The sequence below is a fragment of the Cricetulus griseus genome, unplaced genomic scaffold (assembly GCF_003668045.3).
Source record: "Cricetulus griseus strain 17A/GY unplaced genomic scaffold, alternate assembly CriGri-PICRH-1.0 unplaced_scaffold_1, whole genome shotgun sequence".
NCBI classification, from domain to species: Eukaryota; Metazoa; Chordata; class Mammalia; order Rodentia; family Cricetidae; genus Cricetulus; species Cricetulus griseus.
In genome coordinates this window covers 8928941-8951548 of record NW_023276808.1, presented here as the reverse complement: position 1 = coordinate 8951548, position 22608 = coordinate 8928941, and the positions used below count along the sequence as shown (strand labels likewise).

Here is a 22608-nt window from a genome sequence, read left to right as displayed (position 1 = left end):
CCACTTGTTGCTTGACAAAGGCTACAAGTTGATTAAAGGCTCAAGGGTCAAAGGAGATTAGCAAGAGGATCCCTATCAAAGGACCGAGTAGGCAAATGAGGAGGGTGGTTAACCATGGCAAAGCAATAAGGAGTAACAGGAGTTGATTTTCCCATACGAGCAAAGCCAGCCAAGCTGATGGTTGAGTCGGTGTCATCAGGGTCATTTTCAGGAGACATGTGGTTGGTCAGGACCTGGAAGGAAAGGAGAGGCTTCTTCTCCCGAGGGGGCAGGAGTGCCAGGGTTTTCATCTCTTGAGTCTTCCTCCCTGGAGGAGGCTTCAGCTGAAGGACAAGAGATTTGATTACTGCTACAGAGTGAAAACAGAAACTACAAGAGTGGCGATTTGGACAGGGATGTTTTTCAGACCCAAAAGTCTCATAATAGGAGTCCCTCCTGACATCCACATTTCCTTACCCTCCTGCACTACTTACTAACCCTGCCGGGTTAGTATCACTGTCAACCTTAACCTCTCTAATTCCATGACCAAACTTCCCAGCATTCTCCAGGAATCCACAAGGAGAACTTTGAATTCTCTGCCAACATTGGCCATTGTAACAGTGGACCAACTCGCCATGGATCCACAAGCCAGGGGCAGAAGCAAAGAAACACTGATATCTTCAAATGTAATCGCATTAAGAAGATCATGTGAAAATGTCTTTCTTTTACTTTTTAAAAAAAAAACCTAACATGGGCTTCTCACTAGTGACCCTTCCCTAACCTAGCCTCATCCCACACTGTACTGTGGCGCTTTTGTGTCTTATGAACCCATCTCGTCTGCCATGTTGTCAGACGATCAACTCTTGGAGGCAGTTGCCAACTATAACCCATTTCTTCTCATTAGTGGTTCCTTCTTGGAGTAACCATGGACAAAGATCCCTGATAAAGAGGAAGAACTTCTTTTTTTGTTTTGTTTCTTTTTAACCCAAGTTCCTCCAGGCTTGAGAGATTCTTTGATAGCAGAAACAGATAAATCCTCCTTGCTAATTTTATCAATTGTACTTTTCTTTTTTTTTTTTTTTGCAACACAACAACTTGCTTTTATTTCAGTATGCATCCCCAATTCAACAATTAGTGATCCTTAACAGAGTGGGGAAGGTGACAACAAGCCAGAAGGTCAGGCCCACCCCTCTGAAAACTCGACAGAGCTCCTTCCATTCATGCCAAGGGTCTAAGGAGCAGCAACACTGAAACCTGAGTCTTCAGGGTTAGAGCCTCTGTTCCTTCTGTCAGGTTCCTAATGCCTGGACAGGGAGTCCTGTCCAAACCACTTCAGTGTGTAAAAGCAAAGTGATTATGAGAAAAGTAACCGACTCAGTACCCTGTGTGCTGAGGAGTCTCCTCATGGCCTTTCTCTAGGCGCAGCCACCAAGGACCCTGAGTGCTGGCAGGTTTGTTGCCCCGTGACTGACTGCTCCGTTCACCTTGAGACCTGAGCTCAAAGTGCATCAGTTGATGGTAGCAACAGGGCCGAAGCCCCAGAACCCCATTCCCAGGCTGGTGGCAAGTGAGCATGTGCCCACAACCTAAGTGAGAAGACGAGCCTCTTCCGACCTTATCTCACAGTTTCGTCCACAGCAAGTGTAGGGTGGTGTGGGCAACGAGGGAGTTGAGAAGGAGGGGTAGAGCAGCACCCCTTGATAAAGTTGGGGAGACCGGAAGCCCTGAATGCCTCACCCAAGGCCAATTTCAGGGGGAGAGGAGGGTTACAATCTAAGCTTTGGCCAAGGGCAGGAGTGAGATAGGGGGGCAATGGCTTGGAACGGGCATGACTTAAGAAAGCAGGGGTGAGGCCAAAGCACCCCCAAGCCCAGCAGTATTCCCACCGCTGCTACCTGAAGCCTTCCCTTCTATTCTAAGGGCCACCATACAGCTGTGGCAAGAGGGCGGGGCAGGCAAAGGCAGACCCAGGCCATGTGTCAGCAGCAGGTGATTGTGTGACATGTCTGTTCACAGTTGCATTAACTGTGCCCACCACTCCCAAAGGAAACTGATTTCAACACACCTTCTTGATCCCAGAAGTTCAACTAGGCACCCAGCAGTTACAATCGACAGATGTTACACAGCACAACTCAGGAATTTCAAATGGACAAGAAATTAGTATCAGAACAGTGTCTCATGATGAAGTCTGAGACGTCATAATGCTGGTTTTGCTGAGTTTTTGGTTTTTTTATGCATTTATAAAAATAAAAGAAAAAGTTGGTAATTTTATTGCAAAATATCCAGGGTTTTGCTGCACTGTCTGGTGTTGATACAGCCGTGTCCTTGTGATACTGTGGCTCTTGGTGTTCCTGGTAACAGGTAAGGATAACAGTTGGTGACCTGCTATAGAAGTACCCACAGTGTAGTATGGTCTCTGTTAGACTTTTCTTTCTTCCATTGACAAAATCAAACAAGCATTCCCTACTGTAAATAAATGATTTTGCTCAATAAAGTCTTAAATTCATATGTTTAAGCAATTTTTTGGAGTTCTTGTAAGACTAAAGGGTGATTCACTTTAGAAGCCTTGGAACTGTGCTAGATTTCCTCTGGTTTATAGTTTTCACAGAGTTTGTATGTACATTAAATATACTTGTAAATTAGTACTACTGGATATTTTTGCAGATGCTACTTTATGCTGATAAGAGTTAAAACATCAAGTATTATCTTTGAAAAATCCTAAACCTATTCCTCTATTATAGAAAATAAATATTGTTATCACAAATTATACTTAAAAAACACTAGAAATATGTTTTTAAAATTGATGGACTATTAAGTTACTTTCAGAGAGGGTGGACCATCAGATAGAAATTGACTTTGTATGTTCAATAGGGCCAAAATAATCTTTATCCTTCCATGTTCATTTGTGGGATAAACACATTTAAAATGACTCAGTTTTTTGGTAAGAGATTTTTTTCTCACTTTATTAGCAATTCAGATGTTCCCTTTAATTCCCAGTTTTATTTTCTTGGGTTATTTTAAATTTTTGGTGCATTATAGAATTAACTGTTGATTGTTTATTTTTATTATAGTATTTAAAATTTGTAGTTATTGCCATTAATATTGTAAAGTTTGCAGAGTTCTCAACTATATAAACGAAACCTTTAAATTAGCTTGGTATGAGGAGTCTTCAATGCTTAAAATGAAGGTTCCTAGGCAAGGACTATAGTTTCACTTAGGATGTAGCAAATGAGCCTGTTGCTGTTCTGAATCATGAGTTGGTTGCTTAACTGTACTAGTATACACTGTGTGTATGAGTCTGTGTGCACGTACACACACATGTCCTGTTCTGCCTGTGTCTGCGTGCCCAACAATGAACATTTTCCATGCTGCTATTAGCTTGAGCTTCTGGGATTCAGTTGTCTCCAATTCTGATGTTTTGTACCTAGAGCCATTTGTGCACTTGGCTTAACTGGCCATGAGACTGCTGAAGATGGGAGTTACCATGGCTCCAGGAAGTCATGTGAATACTTGATACTAGGTTTACTAACTGGAAAGGACCTGAAAGTACTGCTGAAGGGCAAACACAGGGAGATGGATATAGGTGTTCCCCAGCAGTAGAAGGCTTATCTTTCCATTTGTTGGAATTCCATTTAACTGGTCTTGATCCTTTGCCATCTGCTATGTGTGTTGATGGCTTTAGAAGTCACTTGTCCTGGTGAAGGAAACTGTCACCCTATTTTTGGTTGCATTGGCTAAAGCACAGCACCATACGTTTTTTAGCTAGTTGCCATTTGCTTGGCATGATTGGGATGCTCTCCCTCTTGTGTGGTGTACAGTGAGGTTGCAGTTACTAGAGTAAGTTACTTGTGAAACAGCAACAGATCTGGACAGAATCCAGTGTTCCAGCCCCCCAAATTCTTTCTAAAGCAAATCCCAGTGACTTTCTATTTATTAGAGCGTTCTGCAGGTAGCAAAGGAAAGTCCACCCAGCCATAGGCAGTGGAGCTTTGGAGGCTGTGTTCTTGGGGGTGGCGGGAAGTGGAGAAGGGGAGCTGCAGGTAGAGAGGACAGGAAATGGGGAGCGGGGTTGCGATTCTCACCTGCTAGGCGGGCACTGCGGGTGGGTTGTGAAGATTGGCTCTGCTCTGCGAGTCCATCCTAACTTGGGTCCTGCCGGCCTGATCACTTGTTGCCAGAATTAGGCCAGGAAGCCCTCGATCAGAGGCTGGAAGGCATCCCCCGAGGGCGTAGGGTCCGGACTCGTCATGAAGTGCGCAGAACAGGGAGCGGCTTGGCCAGGTCCATGTCCAGGTTCAGGAGGGACTCCGTGTGGAAGTACTGTTTTTTTTGGTTTTGATGGTTTTCTGCAGAACTGCGATCTCCAGTCCCACAGTTTTAGAGCCTAATCTACTGGAATTCATCCAACTCCAGGTAAGTGGCGTCCATGATCCCTTTTGTTCACAGGGGGTCCGCCATGTGGTCCACGCGGGAGGATGCCTCGGAGTCAGTTTCTAAACCTTGAGTCGCCCGTCCCCCACCCTTACCCCGCCACGTTTCTTTTCGTGGGGACCAGCTGGACTTCCTAGGGCTCCAAACTCAAGAGCTCCTGGGTGCCCGATACCCTGGCGACTCGGGTGGCACACCGGGAAAGGTGTCTAATGGCTCTACCCGGCCCTCCAGTCCTTTTGGAGAACGGAGCACATCGCCACTAAAGGGGCTGCAGACCCTCAGCAATGGGCGGGCTCTGGAGCCGGCAGAGATGTTGCACTCTTGAGAAGCACTGGAGCTAGGTCCCCGAGGGAAGGCGACAGACATTGGTGGAGTGGGGCATTGGAATGTCCCTTAGGGGAGGGGACAGTGGGCCAGCAGTGTCCGGGAGGCAGCGTGATTAGGAGTCTGCTCCACAGCAAGGACGTGCGCAGGGGGAGCTCTCTGGCTGTGGGGGAACTCGGGCTGCCCGTCCTCTGCAAGCTGGCCTCTCTCTTCGCGTCGGAACCAGTGGCCCATCCCAGGCACGTCCGGAGAGCTGGCTCCATTTTGGGAAAGCTCAGAGCCATGCCCAGTCAATTCTGCATCTTCCTATTTGGGTGTCGCTAGTCCCTTCATCAGACTTGCTCTTAGCAAAGCGCACGGAGGGGAGAAAGTCAGGCCTGAGACAATTGTTTAGGTCTGGGCTCCCAGGGTGCGCTCGGGTTTAGAAAATGCCAGCCATCCTGTTCTTAGCCCTGGGAGAGTGTGGAGACGCTGGCTTGAAGCAAAATCAATTTCAAAATGACAAACATAATTGACCAAACACGTTCCCCTTCGAAAGGGCAAAAATTCTTCACTTGTAAATGACCCAAAAAGACATTTTCCTGTTGCCAGAAGGTCCTTGTTTTAAAGTCTTTGTGTTATATTTGCTTCGTTGGCTTGTCATCTTTACAGCCAAACTGAGACTGACTTTTAGGTCTGGGCTCCCTGGGAACTCTCTGGTTTAGAAAATGCCAGCCATCCTTTGGGATTTCCGGCCAGGGTCTCGGGAACCTCACGTGGGTGCTGCAATTACATCTTCCAACTATGGCCAGAAAGTGCTGTGGCAAATTCTGGTGTCAGCCCTGGGAGAGTGTGTAGACACTGGCTGGCTTTTGGCTTGGAGGCAGACCTTTGAGTTTAGAAGCAAAATCAATGGCCTAATTGGAGTTGAGGGTTTGGTGAGTGGCTTCAGAGCAGAGATGAACGCATTGATTTAGAAATTACCCCATAAGCAAAGAACTGCTGGTACTGTCTTGAAAGTGGTAAATTCCAAATTCACTAACATAATTGACCAAACACGTTCCCCTTCGAAAGGGCAAAAATTCTTCACTTGCAAATGACCAGAAATAGATATTTTTGCCTGTTGCCAGAAGGCCCTTGTTTTAAAGTTACTCCGGCCATCTCTGATGTAGTCTGGTATAGATTTTTGTTCAGTTTTGTGTTTTAAAATAAGCATTACTTTTGCTTCCTTAGCGTGTCATCTTTGCAGCCAAACAGGATCTACAGGCACCTGGTGGTGCCCCAAGGACCCAGGCTGGGACCTGAGCGTTGCTGTCACCACTCAGACTTGTGCCCTGTGGTAGGTGAGGGTGATGCTAGCTCGGGGTGCTTACAGAAGTCACCCTTCCTTTTTAATGTTAAAGATGGGCCTGCCCTTCCCCCCTTCTCCAGCCTTGCTGCATGTCTCAACTTTGCACTTTAATTCACAGCTTCTTTAAGAGGCACCCCCTCCTCCTCCAGTCTGGATTTAATATTTATATTTAAGAGTAGATTAATCAAATTCCCGTGAAACACCTCAGAGCCACAGAGCGACATAAGTATGTTTTTGTGTTCCTTGTGAACACTATACTTGGGTGTGCAGCAGGTAGGATTAGAAGCATTGACTTGTCTGGGGGAGACGGGGCATGCAGTATTATGCATGTGTAGCATCTGGAGAGGAGTGTCTTCTGTTATGTGTTAGTGAGGTAGTGGTGACTCATGTTTACTTACTATTTTGTTCTTTAATAGTGTAGTTTTCTGAGCTGTGGCCACCGATGCAGAGAGAGTTGCTAAGGGCTTGCAAATCAGAGGAGCAGCCCTCCCCCAAATTCTTTCTAAAGGATTTTCTATGTATTAGAGCGCTCTCCAAGTTAGGGAAGGAAATTCCACCCAGACGTCTGCACTCGAGCTTTGGAGGCTCTGTTCTTGGGGGTGGCTGGAGGGGAGAAGGGGAGCTACATGGAGAGAGGACCTGAAATGGGGAACGGGGTCGCCAGGCCGGCACTGTGAGTGGGAACCAAAGCTTGGCGCTACCCGGATAGTCCATCCTGACTGTGGTTCAGCCCGCTGGATAACTTTGGTGTCATAATCAGGCCAGGAGGCCCTCGATCAGAGGCTGGAAGGCTTCTGCCACGGGCATAGGCTCTGCACTGGTCCCGGAGTGCGCAGAACTGGGAGCAGCTTGTCCTTGGCCATTGCCCGGTCCAGGAGGGACTCCTTGTGGAAGTCCTATTGGGGACTTTGGATGGTTTTCTGCAGAACTGCGATCTCCAGACAGATAGTTTTAGAGCTTATCTACTGGAAATCCTCCAACTCCATGTAAGTGTCATCAACAAACCCTTCTTCTCACCGGGCCCCAGGCCAGTCCCAGGGGTCTGCTGTGTGGTCCTGTAGGGAGGAAGCCCGGATCCTGTTTCTAGACTCTGAGGCGCTCATACCCCAGTCCCTATCCCCGCACAGTTTTCTAGGTGGGGAGGGGCTGGACTTGAGTGCTTTTGCTCCAAGGGGCTCTTCCTGGGGCTCCAAACTCAAGTACTGCTGGGCGCCCAATGCCCTGACGACTCGGGTGGCACCTCAGGAAAGGCTCTACCAGGCCCTACTGTCTTTTTGGAAAACAGAGGACATCGCCACTAAAGGGGCTGCATATGGGCTTCGACGGGCTGGCCCCGGATCCGGGGAGAGATGCTGTGATCTTGTGGTGCGCATGAACCACCGGCCAGGGCCCCTGGAGAAGGAGACAGAAATTCCGCGTCTGGGACACTAGATCGTTCCTGTGGGGAAAGCACAGTGTGCCCGTAGTGTCCAGGAGCCGGCGTTAATCAGAGTCTACTCCACAGCCAGGATGTGTGCGGGGAGCTTGCTGGCTCCTGGCAGAACACTGGTTGCCCTCCCTATGCACGCCGGCCTCTCCCTTCGAGTCAGAACATGTGGCCCAGCCCCAGCATGGTCCACAGAGCTGGCCTAATTTTAACCTCGCCTTTTGGGAAAACTCACAGCCTGGCCCATTCAATGCCACAGCCTTAGTATTTGGGGAGTCGCTAGTCCCTTAATCAGACCTGCTTAAACAAAGCACACAGAGGGTAGAAAGCAAGCATGAGACTAACTCGCATTTAGAAAATGTCAGCCATCCTTTGGGATTTGTGGCCAGGGTCTCAGGAACCTCACCTGGATGCTGCCTATTACCTCCTCTTGCAACTAAGACCAGAAAGTGCTGTGGGGAGTTCTGGTCTCAGCCCTGAAAGAGTGTGGCTGGCTCCTGGCTAAGAGGCAGACCTTTGAGACTAGAAGCGAAGTCAATGACCTAATTGGAGTTGAGGGTATAGTGAGTGGCTTCAGAGTATAGATGAATGCAATGATTTAGAAATTAGCCCATAAGCAAAGAACTGATACTGTCTTGAAAGTCGTAAATTTCAAATTCACCAACATAATTGACCAAACACATTCCCCTTCGAAAGGGCAAAAATTCTTCAGTTGCAAATGACCCGAAATAGATATTTTTGCCTGTTGCCAGAAGCCCCTTATTTTAAAGTTACTCTGGCCATCTTTGATGTAGTCCGGTATAGATTTTTGTTTTGTTTGGTGTTTTAATGTGTTATATTTGCTTCCTTGGCGTGTCATCTTTGCAGCCAAACAGGATCTACAGGCACCCGGTGGTGTCCAAGGAGCCTGGCTGGGACCTGAGCGCTGTTGTTGCCAATCAGACTGGGCCCTCATGGTGGTTGAGGGTGATGCTAGCTCGGGGTGCCTACAGAAGTCACCCTTCCCTTCTGAATGTTAGCAATGGGCCAGCCCCTCCCCCTCCCCCAGTCTAGCTGCCTCTCTCCACTTTGCACTTTAACACAAGCCTCTTTGAGAGGCACCCCCTCCTGCTCCGGTCTGGATTTAATGTTTATATTTAAGTGTAGATTATAGAAATCTCCCTCAGGCCTTAGAACGACATAAGTATGTTTTTGTGTTCGTTGTGACCGCTATACTTGGGTGTGCAGCAGGAAGGATTAGAAGCATTGACTTGACTGTGGGAGAGGGGGCAAGCAGTATTATGCATGTCTAGCATCTGGAGAGGAGTGTCTTCTGTTATGTTTTAGTGAAGGAGTGGTGACTTATGTTTACTCACTATGTTAGTCTTCAATAACAGCTTTCTGAGCTGTGGCCATCAGTGCAGAGAGAGTTGCTAAGGGCTTGAATACCAGGCCTGCCCAAAATTCTTTCTAAAGGATTTTCTATGTATTAGAGCTCTGCAAGTTAGGGAAGGAAATTCCACCCAGATGTCTGCAGTGGAGCTTTGGCGGCTCTGTTCTTGGGGGTGGCGGGAAGTGGAGAAGGGGAGCTGAATGGAGAGAGGACCAGAAATGGGGAGCGGGGTCAAGATTGGCACTGTGGGTGGGATGCAAAGCTTGGCGCTGCCCCGGGAGTCCATCCTGACTATGGTTCAGCCCGCTAAATCACTTGGTGACATAATCAGGCCAGGGGTCCCTCGATCAGAGCTTGGAAAGCATCCGCCACGGGCATAGGCTCCACACTCATCCCGGAGTGCGCAGAACTGGGAGCAGCTTGGCCTTGGCCATGGCCCTGATCCATGAGGGACTCCTTGTAGAAGTCCTATTGAGGACTTTGGATAGTTTTATGCAAAACGGAGATCTCCATACCGATACTTTTAGAGCTTATCTACTGGAATTCCTCCAACTCCAAGAAAGTGGCGTTCACAAACCCTTCTCACCCGGGGGTCCCGGGGTTCCCCTGTGTGGTCCTGTTGGAAGGAGGCCCAGAGCCTGTTTCTAGAACCTGAGGTGCCCATACCCCAGTCCCCACCCCGCCACAGTTCTCTAGGTGGGGACAGGCTGTACTTGAGAGCTCAGGCTCCAATGGGCTCTTTCTGGGCCTCCAAACTCAAGTGCTCCTGGGTGCCCGACGCCCTGGAGACTGGGGTGGCACATTGGGAAAGGTGTCTGGCCCTCCTTTCTTTTTGGAGAAAGGAGGACTTTGCCACTAAAGGGGCTGCAGATGTGCATCGATGGGCGGGCCCCTAAAGGGGGTAGAGATGCTGTGATCTTGTGGAGCACGGGAGCCACTGGCAGGGGCCCCGTGGAAAGGCGACAGAAATTGGGGGACTGGGGCAGTGGATCGTCCCTTTGGGGAGGGGACAGTGGGCCCCTTATGTCAAGGAGCTGTCTTGAATCCGAGTCTGCTCCGCATCCAGGACGTGTGCAGGGGAGCTCCTTGGCTCCTGGGAGAACTCAGGTTGCCCTCCCTATGCATGCCGGCCTCTCCCTTCGCGTTGGGACTGGGGGCCCAGCCAGGGCATGGTCCGGAGAGCTGGCTCAATTTTAACCTCGCCTTTTGGGAAAGCTCACAGCCTGACCCATTCAATGCCACAGCCTTCGTTATTTGGGGAGTAGCTAGCTTGATCAGACTAGCTTTTAGCAAAGCACACACAGGGGAGAAAGCCAGGCCTGAGAATAACTAAATCCCGTTTAGAAAATGCCTGCCATCCTTTGGGATTTTCGGTAACCTCACCTGGATTACCTCCTTTTGCAACTAAGGCCAGAAAGTTCTGTGAGGGTTCTGGTCTCAGCCCTGAAAGAGTGTGGAGACACTGGCTGGCTCCTGGCTGAGAGGCAGACCTTTGAGACTATAAGGGAAGTTAATGGCCTAATTGGAGTTGAGGGTATGGTGAGTGGCTTCAGAGTAGAGATGAACGCATTGACTTAGAAATTACCTCATAAGCAAAGAACTGGTACTGTCTTAAAGTGGTAAATGTCAAATTCACCAACATATTGACTAAACGCATTCCCCTTTGAAAGGGCAAAAGATCTTTAGTTGTAAATTATATTTAGTTGTAAATATACCCGAAATATATATTTTTCCTGTTGCCAGAAGGCCCTTGTTTTAAACTTACTGTGGCCGTCTTTGATGTAGTCTGGTATAGATTTTTGTTTTGTTTTGTGTTTTAATGTAAGTGTTATATTTGCTTCCTTGGAGTGTCATCTTTGCAGCCAAAGTGAATCTACAGGCACCTGGTGCCCCAAGGAGCCTGGCTGGGACCTGAATGCTGCTGTAGCTACTCAGACTGGGGCCCCGTGGAGGCTGAAGGTGATGCTAGCTTGGGGTACCTATGGAATTCACTCTTCCCTTTGCAATGTTTCCGATGGGCGTGCCTGTCGCCCCTCCACCAGCCTGGCTGCATCTCTCCACTTTGCACTTTAATTCACAGCGTCTTTCAGAGAAAGCCCTCCTCCTCCGTTCTGGATTTAATATTTATAGTTAAGTGTAGATTAAAAAAATTCCCATGAAACCCCTCAGAGTCACAGAGCAACATAAGTATGTTTTTGTGTTCGTTGTGACCACTATACTTGGGTGTGCAGCAGGGAGGATTAGAAGCATTGACTTGTCTGGGGGGGAGTGGGCAAGCAGTATTATGCGTGTCTAGCATCTGGAGAGGAGTGTCTTCTGTTTGTTATGTGTTAGTGAGGGAGTGGTGACTGATGTTTACTCACTAGTTTTCTGAGCTGTGGCTACAGATCCAGAGAGAGTAGCTGAGGACTTGCATATCAGAGGAGCAGGGCTCCCCACAATTCTTTCTAAAGGATTTTCTATGTATTAGAGCGCTGTGCAAGTTAGGGAAGGAAATTCCACCCAGATGTCTGCAGTGGAGCTTTGGAGGCTCTGTTTTTGGGGTTGGCGGGAAGTGGAGAAGGGGAGCTGCATGGAGACAGCACCATAAATGGGGAGCAGAGTCGGGATTGGCGCCAGGCAGTCGGGCACTGCAGGTGGTATGCAAAGCTTGGAGCTGCCGGTGGGCAAGTCCATCCTGACTCTGGTTCAGGCCGCCAGAACCCTTGGTGCTATAATCAGGCCAGGAGGCTCTGGATCAGAGGCTGGAAGGCATCAGGTAAGGGCATAGGTTCCACACTTGTCCCGGAGTGTGCAGAACTGGGAGCAGCTTGGCCATGGCCATGGCCATGCCCTGGTCCAGGAGGGACTCCGTGTGGAAGTCCTGTTGTGGACTTTTGATGCTTTTCTGCAGAACTGTGATCTCCAGCCCGACAGTTTTAGAGCCTATCTACTGGAATTCCTCCAACTCCAGGTAAGTGGCGTCCACGATGCTTTTGCTCACCCGGCCCGGGCCTGTCCCGCGGGGGGGGGGGCGCTATGTTTTCCAGGCGGGAGGATGCCTCAGAGCCTGTTTATAGACCCCCGAGGCGCCTGTACCCCACCCCTAACCCTCCATGTTTCCTTACTTGAGGACCAGCTGGACTTCCTGGGGCTCCAAACTCAAGTGCTCTTGGGTGCCCGATAACTTGGCGACTCGGGTGGCACCTCGAGAAAGGTTTCTGATGACTGTTCCCGGCCTTCCTGTCTTTTTGGAGAACGGAGGAATTCGCCACTAAAGGGGCTGCTGACGCACATCAACGGGCGGGCTCTGGAGCCGGCAGAGATGTTGTGCTATTGGGAAGCACTTGAGCTAGGACCCCTAGGGAAAGCGACAGACATTGGGGTTCTGGGGCAGTGGAATGTCCCTTTGGGGAGGGGACAGTGGGCCCGCAGTGTCCTGGAGGCGGCGTGAATAGGAGTCTGCTCCACAGCCAGGACGTGCTGCTCCACAGCTGGCTGGCTGTGTTAACTCGGGCAGCCCGCCCTCTGCAAGCTGGCCTTCCCTTCGTGTCGGAACTGGTGGCCCAGCCTCTGAGAGGTCTGGAGAGCTGGCTCCATTTTAACAACGCATTTTCGGAAAGCTCACAGCATTGCCCAGTCAACTCTGCAGCCTTCGTTTGGGTGTCGCTAATCCCTTGAGCAGACTTGCTCTTAGCAAAGCAAACGGGAGGGGGGTAGGGTAGAAAGTCAGGGCTGAGACTAACTTTTAGGTCTGGGCTCCAGGGGTGCGCTCTGGTTTAGAAAATGCCAGCCATCCTTTTTGCGACCAGGGACTTGGGAAGCTCACGTGGGTGCTGCAATTGCTTCATCTTCCAACTAAGTCCAGAAAGTGCTGTGGGGAGTTCTGGTCTCAGCCCTGAAAGTGTGTGGAGACACTGACTGGCTCCTTGCTTGGAGGCAGACCTTTGAGATTAGAAGCAAAATCAATGGCCTAATTGGAGTTGAGGGTTTGGTGAGTGGCTTCAGAGTAGGATGAATGCATTGATTTAGAAATTACCCCATAAGCAAAGAACTGCTGGTACTGTCTTTAAAGTGGTAAATTTCAAATTCACCAACATAATTGACCAAACACGTTCCCTTTCGAAAGGGCAAAAACTCTTCCCTTGTAAATGTGACCCGAATTAGATATTTTTGCCTGTTGCCAGAAGGCCCTTGTTTAAAGTTACTGCGACCATCTTTGATGTAGTCTGGTATAGATTTTTGTTTTGCTTTGTGTTTTAATGTAAGTGTTATATTTGTTTCCTTGGCGTGTCATCTTTGCAGCTAAACGGGATCTACAGGCACATGGTCGTGCCACAAGGAGCCCAGCTGTGACCTGAGCGCTGCTGTTGCCACTCAGACTGCGGCGCCCGTGGAGCCTGAGGGTGATGCTAGCTCTGGGTGCCTACAGAAGTCACCCTTCCCTTAGCAATGTTAGAGATGGGCCGCCCCTCCCCCACTTCCCTAGCCTGGCTGCCTCTCTCCACTTTGCACTTTAATTCACAGCCTCTTTGAGAGGCAGCCCTGCCTCCTCCGGTCTGGATTTAATATTTATATTTAACTGTAGATTAAAGAAATTCCCATGAAACCCCTCAGAGCCACAGAGCGACATAAGTATGTTTTTGTGTTCGTTGTGACCACTACACTTGTGTGTGCAGCAGGAAGGATTAGAAGCATTGGCTTGTCTGCGGGAGAGGGCGAAGCAGTATTATGCCTGTCTAGCATCTGGAGAGGAGTGTCTTCTGTTTGTTATGTGTTAGTGAGAGAGTGGTGACTGATGTTTACTCACTATTTTGGTCTTTAAGTGTATAGTTTTCTGAGCTGTGGCCACTGATGTAGAGAGAGTTGCTAAGTGCTAGCATATCAGAGGAGCAAGCCTCCCAAAAATTCTTTCTAAAGGATTTTCTATGTATTAGAGCGCTGTGCAAGTTAGGGAAGGAAATTCCACCCAGATGTCTGCAGTGGAGCTTTGGAGGCTCTGTTTTTGGGGGTGGCGGGGAGTTGAGAAGGGGAGCTGCATGGAGACAGCACCATAAATGGGGAGCAGGGCCGTGATTGGAGCCAGGCAGGCGGGCACTGCCGGTGGGATGCAAAGCTTGGCGCTGCCCCGAGAGTCCATCCTTACTGTGGTTCAGCCCGCTGGATCACTGGGTGCCATAATCAGGCCAGGAGGCTCTGGATCAGAGTCTGGAAGACATCCGCCATGGGCATAGGCTCTGCACTCTCCTGGAGTGTGCAGAACTGGGTGCAGCTCGGCCATGACTGGGTCCAGGAGGGACTCCTTGTGGAAGTTTACTGATACTACCTTCTGTCCCCTGTAGTGTGTGTGTGAGGGAACTGGATTTTAGTGCTGGTCCTCCATGCATTCTGCTTTAGTCATTAAACAAAGTGAGCCAGTTTCTCCATTCAGGTTGGTTGCAGAGTGAGACTAATGATTGGTTTAATTCACCAGAATGGAAATATCTGCTTTTTTGTAGTCTTTTGGCATTTTAGGAAAGTCTGACTATTTCTTCAGGATGGGAGCTTTCTTCATGCAGTGGTTATTGGATTTGACTTACCTATGGAGTCTCAGAAATGTTTTAATAGTAGTGTGAGGGTTCTGGACTCTTATGCTTTTGAATACAGATGATAAAGGTCATCATTAAACCTTAAATACTCTCTTTAGAACCATTTTGTTGACTTTCTTCCTAGTTCTCATGCTGTATCATAGTTTGGGGCTATAGATGTGTTGCTTCTGTGATCTCTTTTATTTCACACCGCTGTGAGAATTATCTGTAGACATTAGAGTTGCATACCTCTTCTCATGCCCAAGCACCTACCACTTTGTGCCTTCCTTTCTATCTTAATTCTGAATCTATAGTAAAATATCCATTTTGTTTGTCAAGATTCATGAAAGAGGAAGGACATTCTGTCTAATTTACAATCTAGTTACATTCCAGCACCTTTTCTTCTTCACTTGTCAATGATTGATAATGGCCCCTTCAGCTAAAGTATTTGCTTGTTAATAGTGAACAGAGAATGATAAATTTCCAGCAAGCTTGCTACCTCCTTCAGCTATTCACACAGAGACTGGTGCATATTCATGGCAGGCAAATGACCAAAGGAGAAGCTGAATCTCCTTGGCCTCCAGCTTTCTGTTAGGAATGGGGTTAAAGTTATTGAAGAGCTATGTAAGAAAGCCCTGCATGTGTTTACTAACTGTGCAGTGGTGAGTTCTTCACTATGTTTCTTGACCCTCCATTCTTGTGGGGCGTGTGTCTGTGATATGCTTTAGAAATATCCTCTGGAAGGTTTGTGGCCCATCAAAGTAGTGAGGGGGTGGTAATGGGTTACCAGTATTCCCAATGAAGCCGCCTTCCAAGAAGACCTGCTTCTGGGGTTGCAACATGTAATCAGCAGTGGTTCATTCAAATATTTTCCTTCCATGTACCCATTAAAGTATGTAATCTAGTGCAGAGCTTTACAGGTCTGTGATACACACTTGGTGTTTTGAAACTTTAATTTTTATTTATTATGATTTTTTAATTTTTTTCCTGAGACAAGCTTTCTTTGTGAATTTGGAGTCTGACTCTGCCTTCCATGTGCTGGGATTAAAGGCACAACCACCACCTATCAATTTTTTTTGTTTTTGTTTTCAAATTTTAAAACCATATTAAGAAAATGCTCTCTTAAAGAAAGCACGTTCTTTCTGCCCAGAGTAATTTCCAAACAACCGGAAGAACAGATTGGCTCTAGTGAAGAAGGTAGAGTTCGTTCATACTTTCCATCCTCCATAGTGGGAGTGGGGAAAAGTTGGAATTACCCAGATGGGGAGCATTTACCAAATGCTGTGGGTGGACAATGGGTCACTGGCAAGCTCACAAGGCATCCTATTCTTCAGGATTGTAAATAGATGCCATATAGGATGGTTAAATAGTCCAGTTCATTTTCTTCCTTGAACTTCAGTTGTGTCTAATTATAATAACAGTATTTATGGCACTTCTTCAGTCCTGAAGTCCCCATGGCCACCAAGACATTCACCTGTACTTTGTTTACCCTCATCTTGAATCTCCCTAGAATATGTGTGAGAGTGCTGTTCCTAGGTTCAGCATATCTGTGTTGGAAGGGAGTGATTTTATTGAGGCCTCGGCTTGACCAATTTATGTGTGTTGTGCTGTACAGCTGTACATCTGGTTTCTTTGTGTTTGCCTGGGCTGTTTCCTGGACTGTATGTGGGTCTCTGGGATTGAACAGGGGTCATCAGGCTTGGTTGCGAGCACGATTATTTTTGAGATATGTTCTAGCTTAAATAGGCTAATTTAATTAAATAACAATAAAAAACTGGTGTCAGTGGACCACCTTTTCTTTGAAGTTGTTCAACAACACCCAAGCAAGTAACAAGCAACCTTTTGCATATGCATTGTGTGTGTGTGTGTGTGTGTGTGTGTGTGTGCACCTTAAAAAGTTTAAGTCATTTATTTTATTTTATTTAAGACATGAAGTTCTGAAGAAAGGAACATATGTGTGTCAGGGGGTGGGGCAGTGGGACCTGGAGGGAAGGAGTAGGGTAGAACCAAGACACATTTTATAGGTGTATAATTCTTTTTGAACTATCAGTTTTGAATGTAGTTTAAAATGTCCCTTGTGCTTTCTGCTACCTTGTAACCACATAATAATACACTGTCTGACAACTGGCAGTTCCTTACATAAATCACCAATGTTGGTGTGGATTTGAACTTTGGGAGTCCCATCATCTTTCCCTTATCTGTTGCTTCATCCTGGCCTCGAGAGTCATCCAGACTGTTGGGCCACTCTGGTTAAATAATACCAGAGTCCAGGCTGTAAGGAGTTGGTTTCTATGCTTTGTTCTGAAGCTTTAATATTTCCATGAGTCTGCAGGCTTGGCAGCTCTCTCTGAGTGTGTTGTTAGTGTTAGCACTTGCAGGAGGATGTTCACCAGGAGGCTCTTGATTTCATGTCTCAGGGAAACTCCCCATTAGGGAAGATCTTTCAGCAATATGGCCAGCAAGAAAGGAAAGGAGGAGAGCTTTTTGCTGGGAGCATCCAAGGGATTTGGTATCAGGAGTCTTAGTTCTAAAGATTTGCTTCGAAGAATTATTTGGAGCAAATACATGGGCGGGGGAGGTTGTAGACTAAGGAGGTAGTTGTTGTCCTCAGAAGGAGAGGGCTTTTCATTTTACAGCTGAATCAATATGATTTTAATTATTTCTGGTTATCTTTTATGGGCTTGTAAGACATTTCTTTTGTTCTGTGTAATTAAAAACCCCATTGTTATATCAGTTACTGACCACATATGATAAGTAATTTGAAACATTCTTGATGAAACTTGTCTGTTAATTAACATCAACACAGCTCAAGGACACTACCAGGACAACAAAGGTTCTGGGCATGTGCCATTCTTGGAATTGATGAGATGTCTCTGGTGCCCAATAAACCGAACCGAGATACCAATGGTTAAAAAAAAAACAAGCAGGTGGGAAGGTCTGACTCATCACCAGGGAAGAGTTGTAAAGTTGCACCAAATATTATTGGAATATTACAAGCACAGTGAGGGCGGGGGAGGACCAAGTGTCAGCAGGCTGTTCCTGCCTGATAGCCTGAGGGCTCAAGAAGGGAAAAGTTGATCCTTTTGTTTTCTGAGGTAAATTCCTAAAAGCATTTGTCCAATGAAGACACCCTTAGTGAACCAAAGTATAGCACTTAGATGTCATGGTGGTGGGTGATTTGTAGTGCAGGGCTCTTTGATGCCTGTCTTTAAGGGTGTTCACTTTTACCAACTCAGTGGCTTTTCTTTTATGTGTTTTAGATTTCTACCTGGACAAGGCCTGGTTCTATACCCACAGATAGGAGACAAATTGGATATTATTTGCCCAAAAGTTGACTCTAAAACTGTAGGCCAGTATGAATATTATAAACTGTATATGGTTGATAAAGACCAAGCAGACAGATGCATCATTAAGAAGAAAAATACCCCCCTGCTCAACTGTTCCAGACCACACCAAGATGTGAAATTTACCATCAAGTTTCAAGAATTCAGCCCTAACATCTGGGGTCTAGAATTTAAGAAGAACAAAGATTATTACATCATATGTAAGTATAATTCTCTCTCTTTATTTTGTAGGCATTGGGATAAGCTAACTAAGTTTGTATTGATTTCTGTTTCCTTTCAATTAACATGGCAAATCATTTGTTAAGAAGCTTTGTTCTTTTTGTTTTTTCAAAATAAATTAATTGAAAATTGGTACCCTGTAGTGTCAGTATTAATTAAATATAAATACTCAGCAGGGGCAAACCTGCCAGGATTCTTATGGTATTGAAATAAGTAAATTATACGAAGGGACTCAGTATCTCTACTGACAAAACCATCTTTAAGGAACATTTATGAGGTTTTATAGGTAAATCTGTGTGATTCTTTTTCTCTCCATCCTTCCATCTGTCTGTCCAACCAACCATCCACTCATTCATTTAGTGTGCATTCTGTTCCAAGAACTGTGTTTCAAAGTTAGGACTCAATAAAGCAAAATGTAATAGGGGTACACTTCACCATGACACCATCACTCCAGACTGGCAGAGCTCAGATCTTAGTAGCATGGGGCATACAGACAAAAGCCAGTACGGGTGGTCATGTTATGTCCTGATGGAAAAGAGTAAAGTGGAGGAGTGCTGCCTGAATGAAACTCCTGCGTCTGTCATAATAATGTGGCATTATTTCAGGAGTAGGGGATAGGTGTTCATTGGGTATATCTGAAGTGCATTTGTGAGCTGTGCCCATTTTGATGGAGATAAAAATTAAAGCAAAATGCTGGGCATTGGTGGCACATGCCTTTATCCCAGCACTCGGGAGGCAGAGGCAGGTGGATCTCTGTGAGTTCAAGGCCAGCCTGGTCTCCAGAGCGAGTGCCAGGATAGGCTCCAAAGCTACACAGAGAAACCCTGTTTCAAAAAACCAAAAAAAAAAATTAAAGCAAAATAAAACAGTTAAAAAATAGCCAAGAGGCATAGACAAAAATTTGGAGGGAGAAAAAACAAGATAATGTTGACAAAAAATAATTTATATAGTTTCTTACTATACACACATTTACCCCTAAAACTCCAACTCTTTGGATGTGCTTGATCCTTGGGAAAATTCTGTGGCCTTTTTGCCCGTCTCACTTTCAAGTCTAGCAACACAGAAAATAGAGCCGTTTTCACTGCTGAGGGAAAACCCAGACAGTATGGCTTAGAACACTTTATAAACCAGCAAATGTCAGGGCCAAAAAACCCAAGGCAGGGCCAAAAAACATAGATCACTACTGTCATTGTATAGCCATGTTTCCCCAGCCATGTATGCACTGTAAAGAGAGCATGCAGAAATGCATGGTGTATGTACAGGAGTAGCATAGAGATTGTGCATAGCTAATAATAGCGACTACACTGTACAAATATGCAAAGCACACACATGGCACTGCAGGGAGTGAGAACCATTGGAGCATACATGCATAGTATACATACACAGTGAGCGAAATGGCAGGAGACAGACACGATGCATCCATACTTCGCAGCTTTAATTACAAAGCCATTTAGAGAATTCACTGGCCTCAGGATAAACAGCAATATCTGTAGACAGAACAGCTTAGACAGGCAGAAATATATTGGTAGAAGGGTTGTGCTCCCTCTTGCCCCTCATTGATAAAGTGGAAAAGGAGCCCAGCTGGCCAATGTGGGGCAAGATGGTTGCCCCTACCTGGTTATATCCATGTTGTCCCAAAACCCAGACAGGGAAAGGGGTATGGTAACCCTATGTCCAGCTGGAGTTTTCCCTAGCAGGAAACTTGGCTGAAGCGGCTGATGGGGGTTGATAAAAACACATGCTTGCAGGGACTTACACAGTGATGAGAAGGCAGCTCAGAAGACTTGAGTTCTAGTATGCTACTTCAGCACATCCCTGGCTGGAGGAAGGAGCAAGGGGGTTTCAGAAGGCTCCCTTGATAGTGTTTACAGAACTTGGAGGTTTGACAAGCATAGCATCCAGTTCATTGTTCTTTAATCAGGAGGTGTGGAGTGGAGGAAGCAGGTGTTGGGAGATGATTAACAAGTTTTGAAATAACCGTTATGTTTGCTCTTTTGCACTTTCTTGTTTGGCCCTCCTAGGAGTTGGTGGGTATTTTGGAAGGTGCTGTCCCTTTTACGTATAGAGTAATACTAAATCATGTGTATAATGGGAGGGTGTGTTTAATTGTACTTAGAAGCAGGTAGCCTACATGTCACAATGTTTCCAAGATCCATTTCTCTTTATTTATTTTTCTACTTCTTTTCAGCTTTCAGCATCCCATACATTCAGAGAACTTGTGACAATGAGTGAATTCTTATTTTTCAAATTGTTTACAGACATTTCATGTTCATGAAATCGTATTGATTTCCTGATTTGTTCTTTATTTTTTTTTGTCCATTTTATTTTTAATCAGCTACATCCAATGGGTCTTTGGAAGGCCTGAATATCCAGGAGGGAGGGGTGTGCAAGACAAGAGCCATGAAGATCATCATGAAAGTTGGACAAGGTAAAGATCAACTGCTGCTTTGTGACCCCACTGTGAGCTGGTACACTCCCCAGCTAGAGTGACACCTGGGGTGACGCTCACCATCAATGCTCTTGTTAGTTTTGAAAGCAGACCATTTTCTGCACTTTGAACCACTGGTTGAGTCCCGCAAGCTGACATGCTCAGTTTTTCTCATTTAGATCTCTCTAAAAGTTCAGTCCAGTGAGACAGGGTGTCTGTGTGCTGCCACAGGTACAAATATTTCTGTTTACAATGCAGAACACCTCTTTGAAAAAATCAAAGTGTCTAGTACGTAGGCACTGACTATGCTGCTTTGTTTCATTTTCAAATCTGGAGAAACCAAGGCCTTCATCTTCATGTAGAATAACCTATTGTGAAGAATGAAAGAATTATTCTTCTAATTAGAGACTAGTATAGCTGTCAATCAACTTGCTTAGTGAAATTGAAATGTCATCTGGAATGCTTTGACTGCCAAATGCAAGAATCCCTATAGTTTGCACAGATGGCCTCCTAATCTAAACCTAACAAATAACTAGGATTACCATTCTGATTAAAAAGGAAGGTTATATTCTTGTATTTCTCAGTGCTTTGCATAAAGAGTCTTATGTTCATTGCTGTTCATGCCTCTTGAGATATCTTTGCAACTCCTGAAGCTTGCTACATTGTCAGATGTCTGTGCCATGATTAATCGCTTTTTCTTCATGTAGATGCAAGTCCTGCTGGATCAACCAGGAATAATGATCCAACAAGACGTCCAGAGCTAGAAGCTGGTACAAACGGGAGAAATTCAACAAGCCCTTTTGTGTAACCAAATCCAGGGACAGCAGTGTGGTGGGGCTGTGTGTCTATGGGGTGCATTTTTCTTAGAACCCCTAGAGGCAGAGGAGCCTCTAAACACATCCAAACCAGTGGGATTCACTCGTGGGCACAGATTCCTGGGGTCTTTGCTCCCATTGAGTCAATATTAACTCTGCCACTAAGACAGATTAATTCAGCCCGCTCAGTGTCTTACAGTCACAAGAGCAGAGCTCACCAGATGTGTCAGTTACTGATGCATCCTGAAGTGTTGAAATTAGGGAAGTTCCAGATTTGCTGTCTAAAGTTTAGGAAGTGGTTGGCCTGGTAAGTGAGTGTCGGACCTTTGATCCTTCACCTCATCTGGTGATCTATTGTCAAGTGGACCCAGTGAGTTGAGCATTGGCCATGCTTACTTGTTTACAATTGGAGCGTTCGTTCTTCAAGCTAGAGGGCAGAGTCTCAGAACCACAGTAACTGGCTGTTCTTGCTTCCGTGCAGGTATCAGCACCGAAGGCAACAGCGCAGGGCATTCCAGGAACAATCCAGGTTCCAAAGTGGCCTTATTCGCGGGAATCATATCAGGATGCATCGTCTTCATCGTCATCATCATCACCTTGGTGGTACTGCTGCTCAAGTACTGCAGGAGGCACCGCAAACACTCTCCACAACACAGGACCACACCCAAGCGAGGTGGCAACAACTATGGCTGGGAACCCAGTGATGTTCTCATACCGCTAAAGATTGCAGACAGTGTCTCCCGCCCACACTATGAGAAGGTCAGCGGAGACTATGGGCACCCAGTGTACATCGTGCAGGAGATGCCCCCACAGTCCTGCTAACCTTAACTACAAGGTCTGAGGCCTGGGACCTTCGCCTCCCAGGGGAACTCTCACCTTGTTGTGGGCGCAGGGACTGAGCCTGGCTCTGGGGGCGGAATGCCTCCTGGAAGATCCTGGAGCTGGACAGTTTTGTAGGCTGTAGCTTTTGAGCCTTGGGGAACCACAGACTCTCCCCGGAAGCTGGAAGACTGCTAAGAGATCCCCACTTGGACTGCTTTGTCCCTGTGCGGACCTCTATGCTATGCACCCAGCCAGGCACTCAGGCCTCTGCAGATCCCGGGGAGGACACGGTGGTCTATGGGTGGTCTATGCATCAGTGTCTTAGGAGAAAGTTGCACCTCTGCCTCTGTTTCCTGCCATGCACACTGGACTTGTCACTCGGACCTCGGGTAAACTCAGTAAGGTTTTCAAAGATCCCTAGCATTTAATCCTCACTCCTTCTGTTGCCAGGGCTCTGCAACACCTCCCCAGACCCCTCACTCCACATCCCGTATCATTAAGGGACACTCACCACGGAGCCCTGGCCCCAACCTTTACACCAAGATGAGAATAAATGGGAATTAGGTACATAA

General features: G+C 46.7%; 1 protein-coding gene and 1 pseudogene across 1 annotated transcript; both read left to right on the top strand.

Annotated features, from left to right (window-relative positions):
• Nucleotides 1-22608, top strand: part of LOC113838747 — a 61953-nt pseudogene extending 39345 nt beyond the window's left edge.
• LOC118239778 (ephrin-B2-like) lies at nt 11685-18525 on the top strand. Its single transcript, XM_035453676.1, has 3 exons — nt 11685-11815; nt 17669-17952; nt 18148-18525. Exons 1-3 carry the CDS (start codon nt 11685-11687, stop codon nt 18177-18179), a joined length of 447 nt encoding a protein of 148 aa, XP_035309567.1. The 3' UTR covers nt 18180-18525.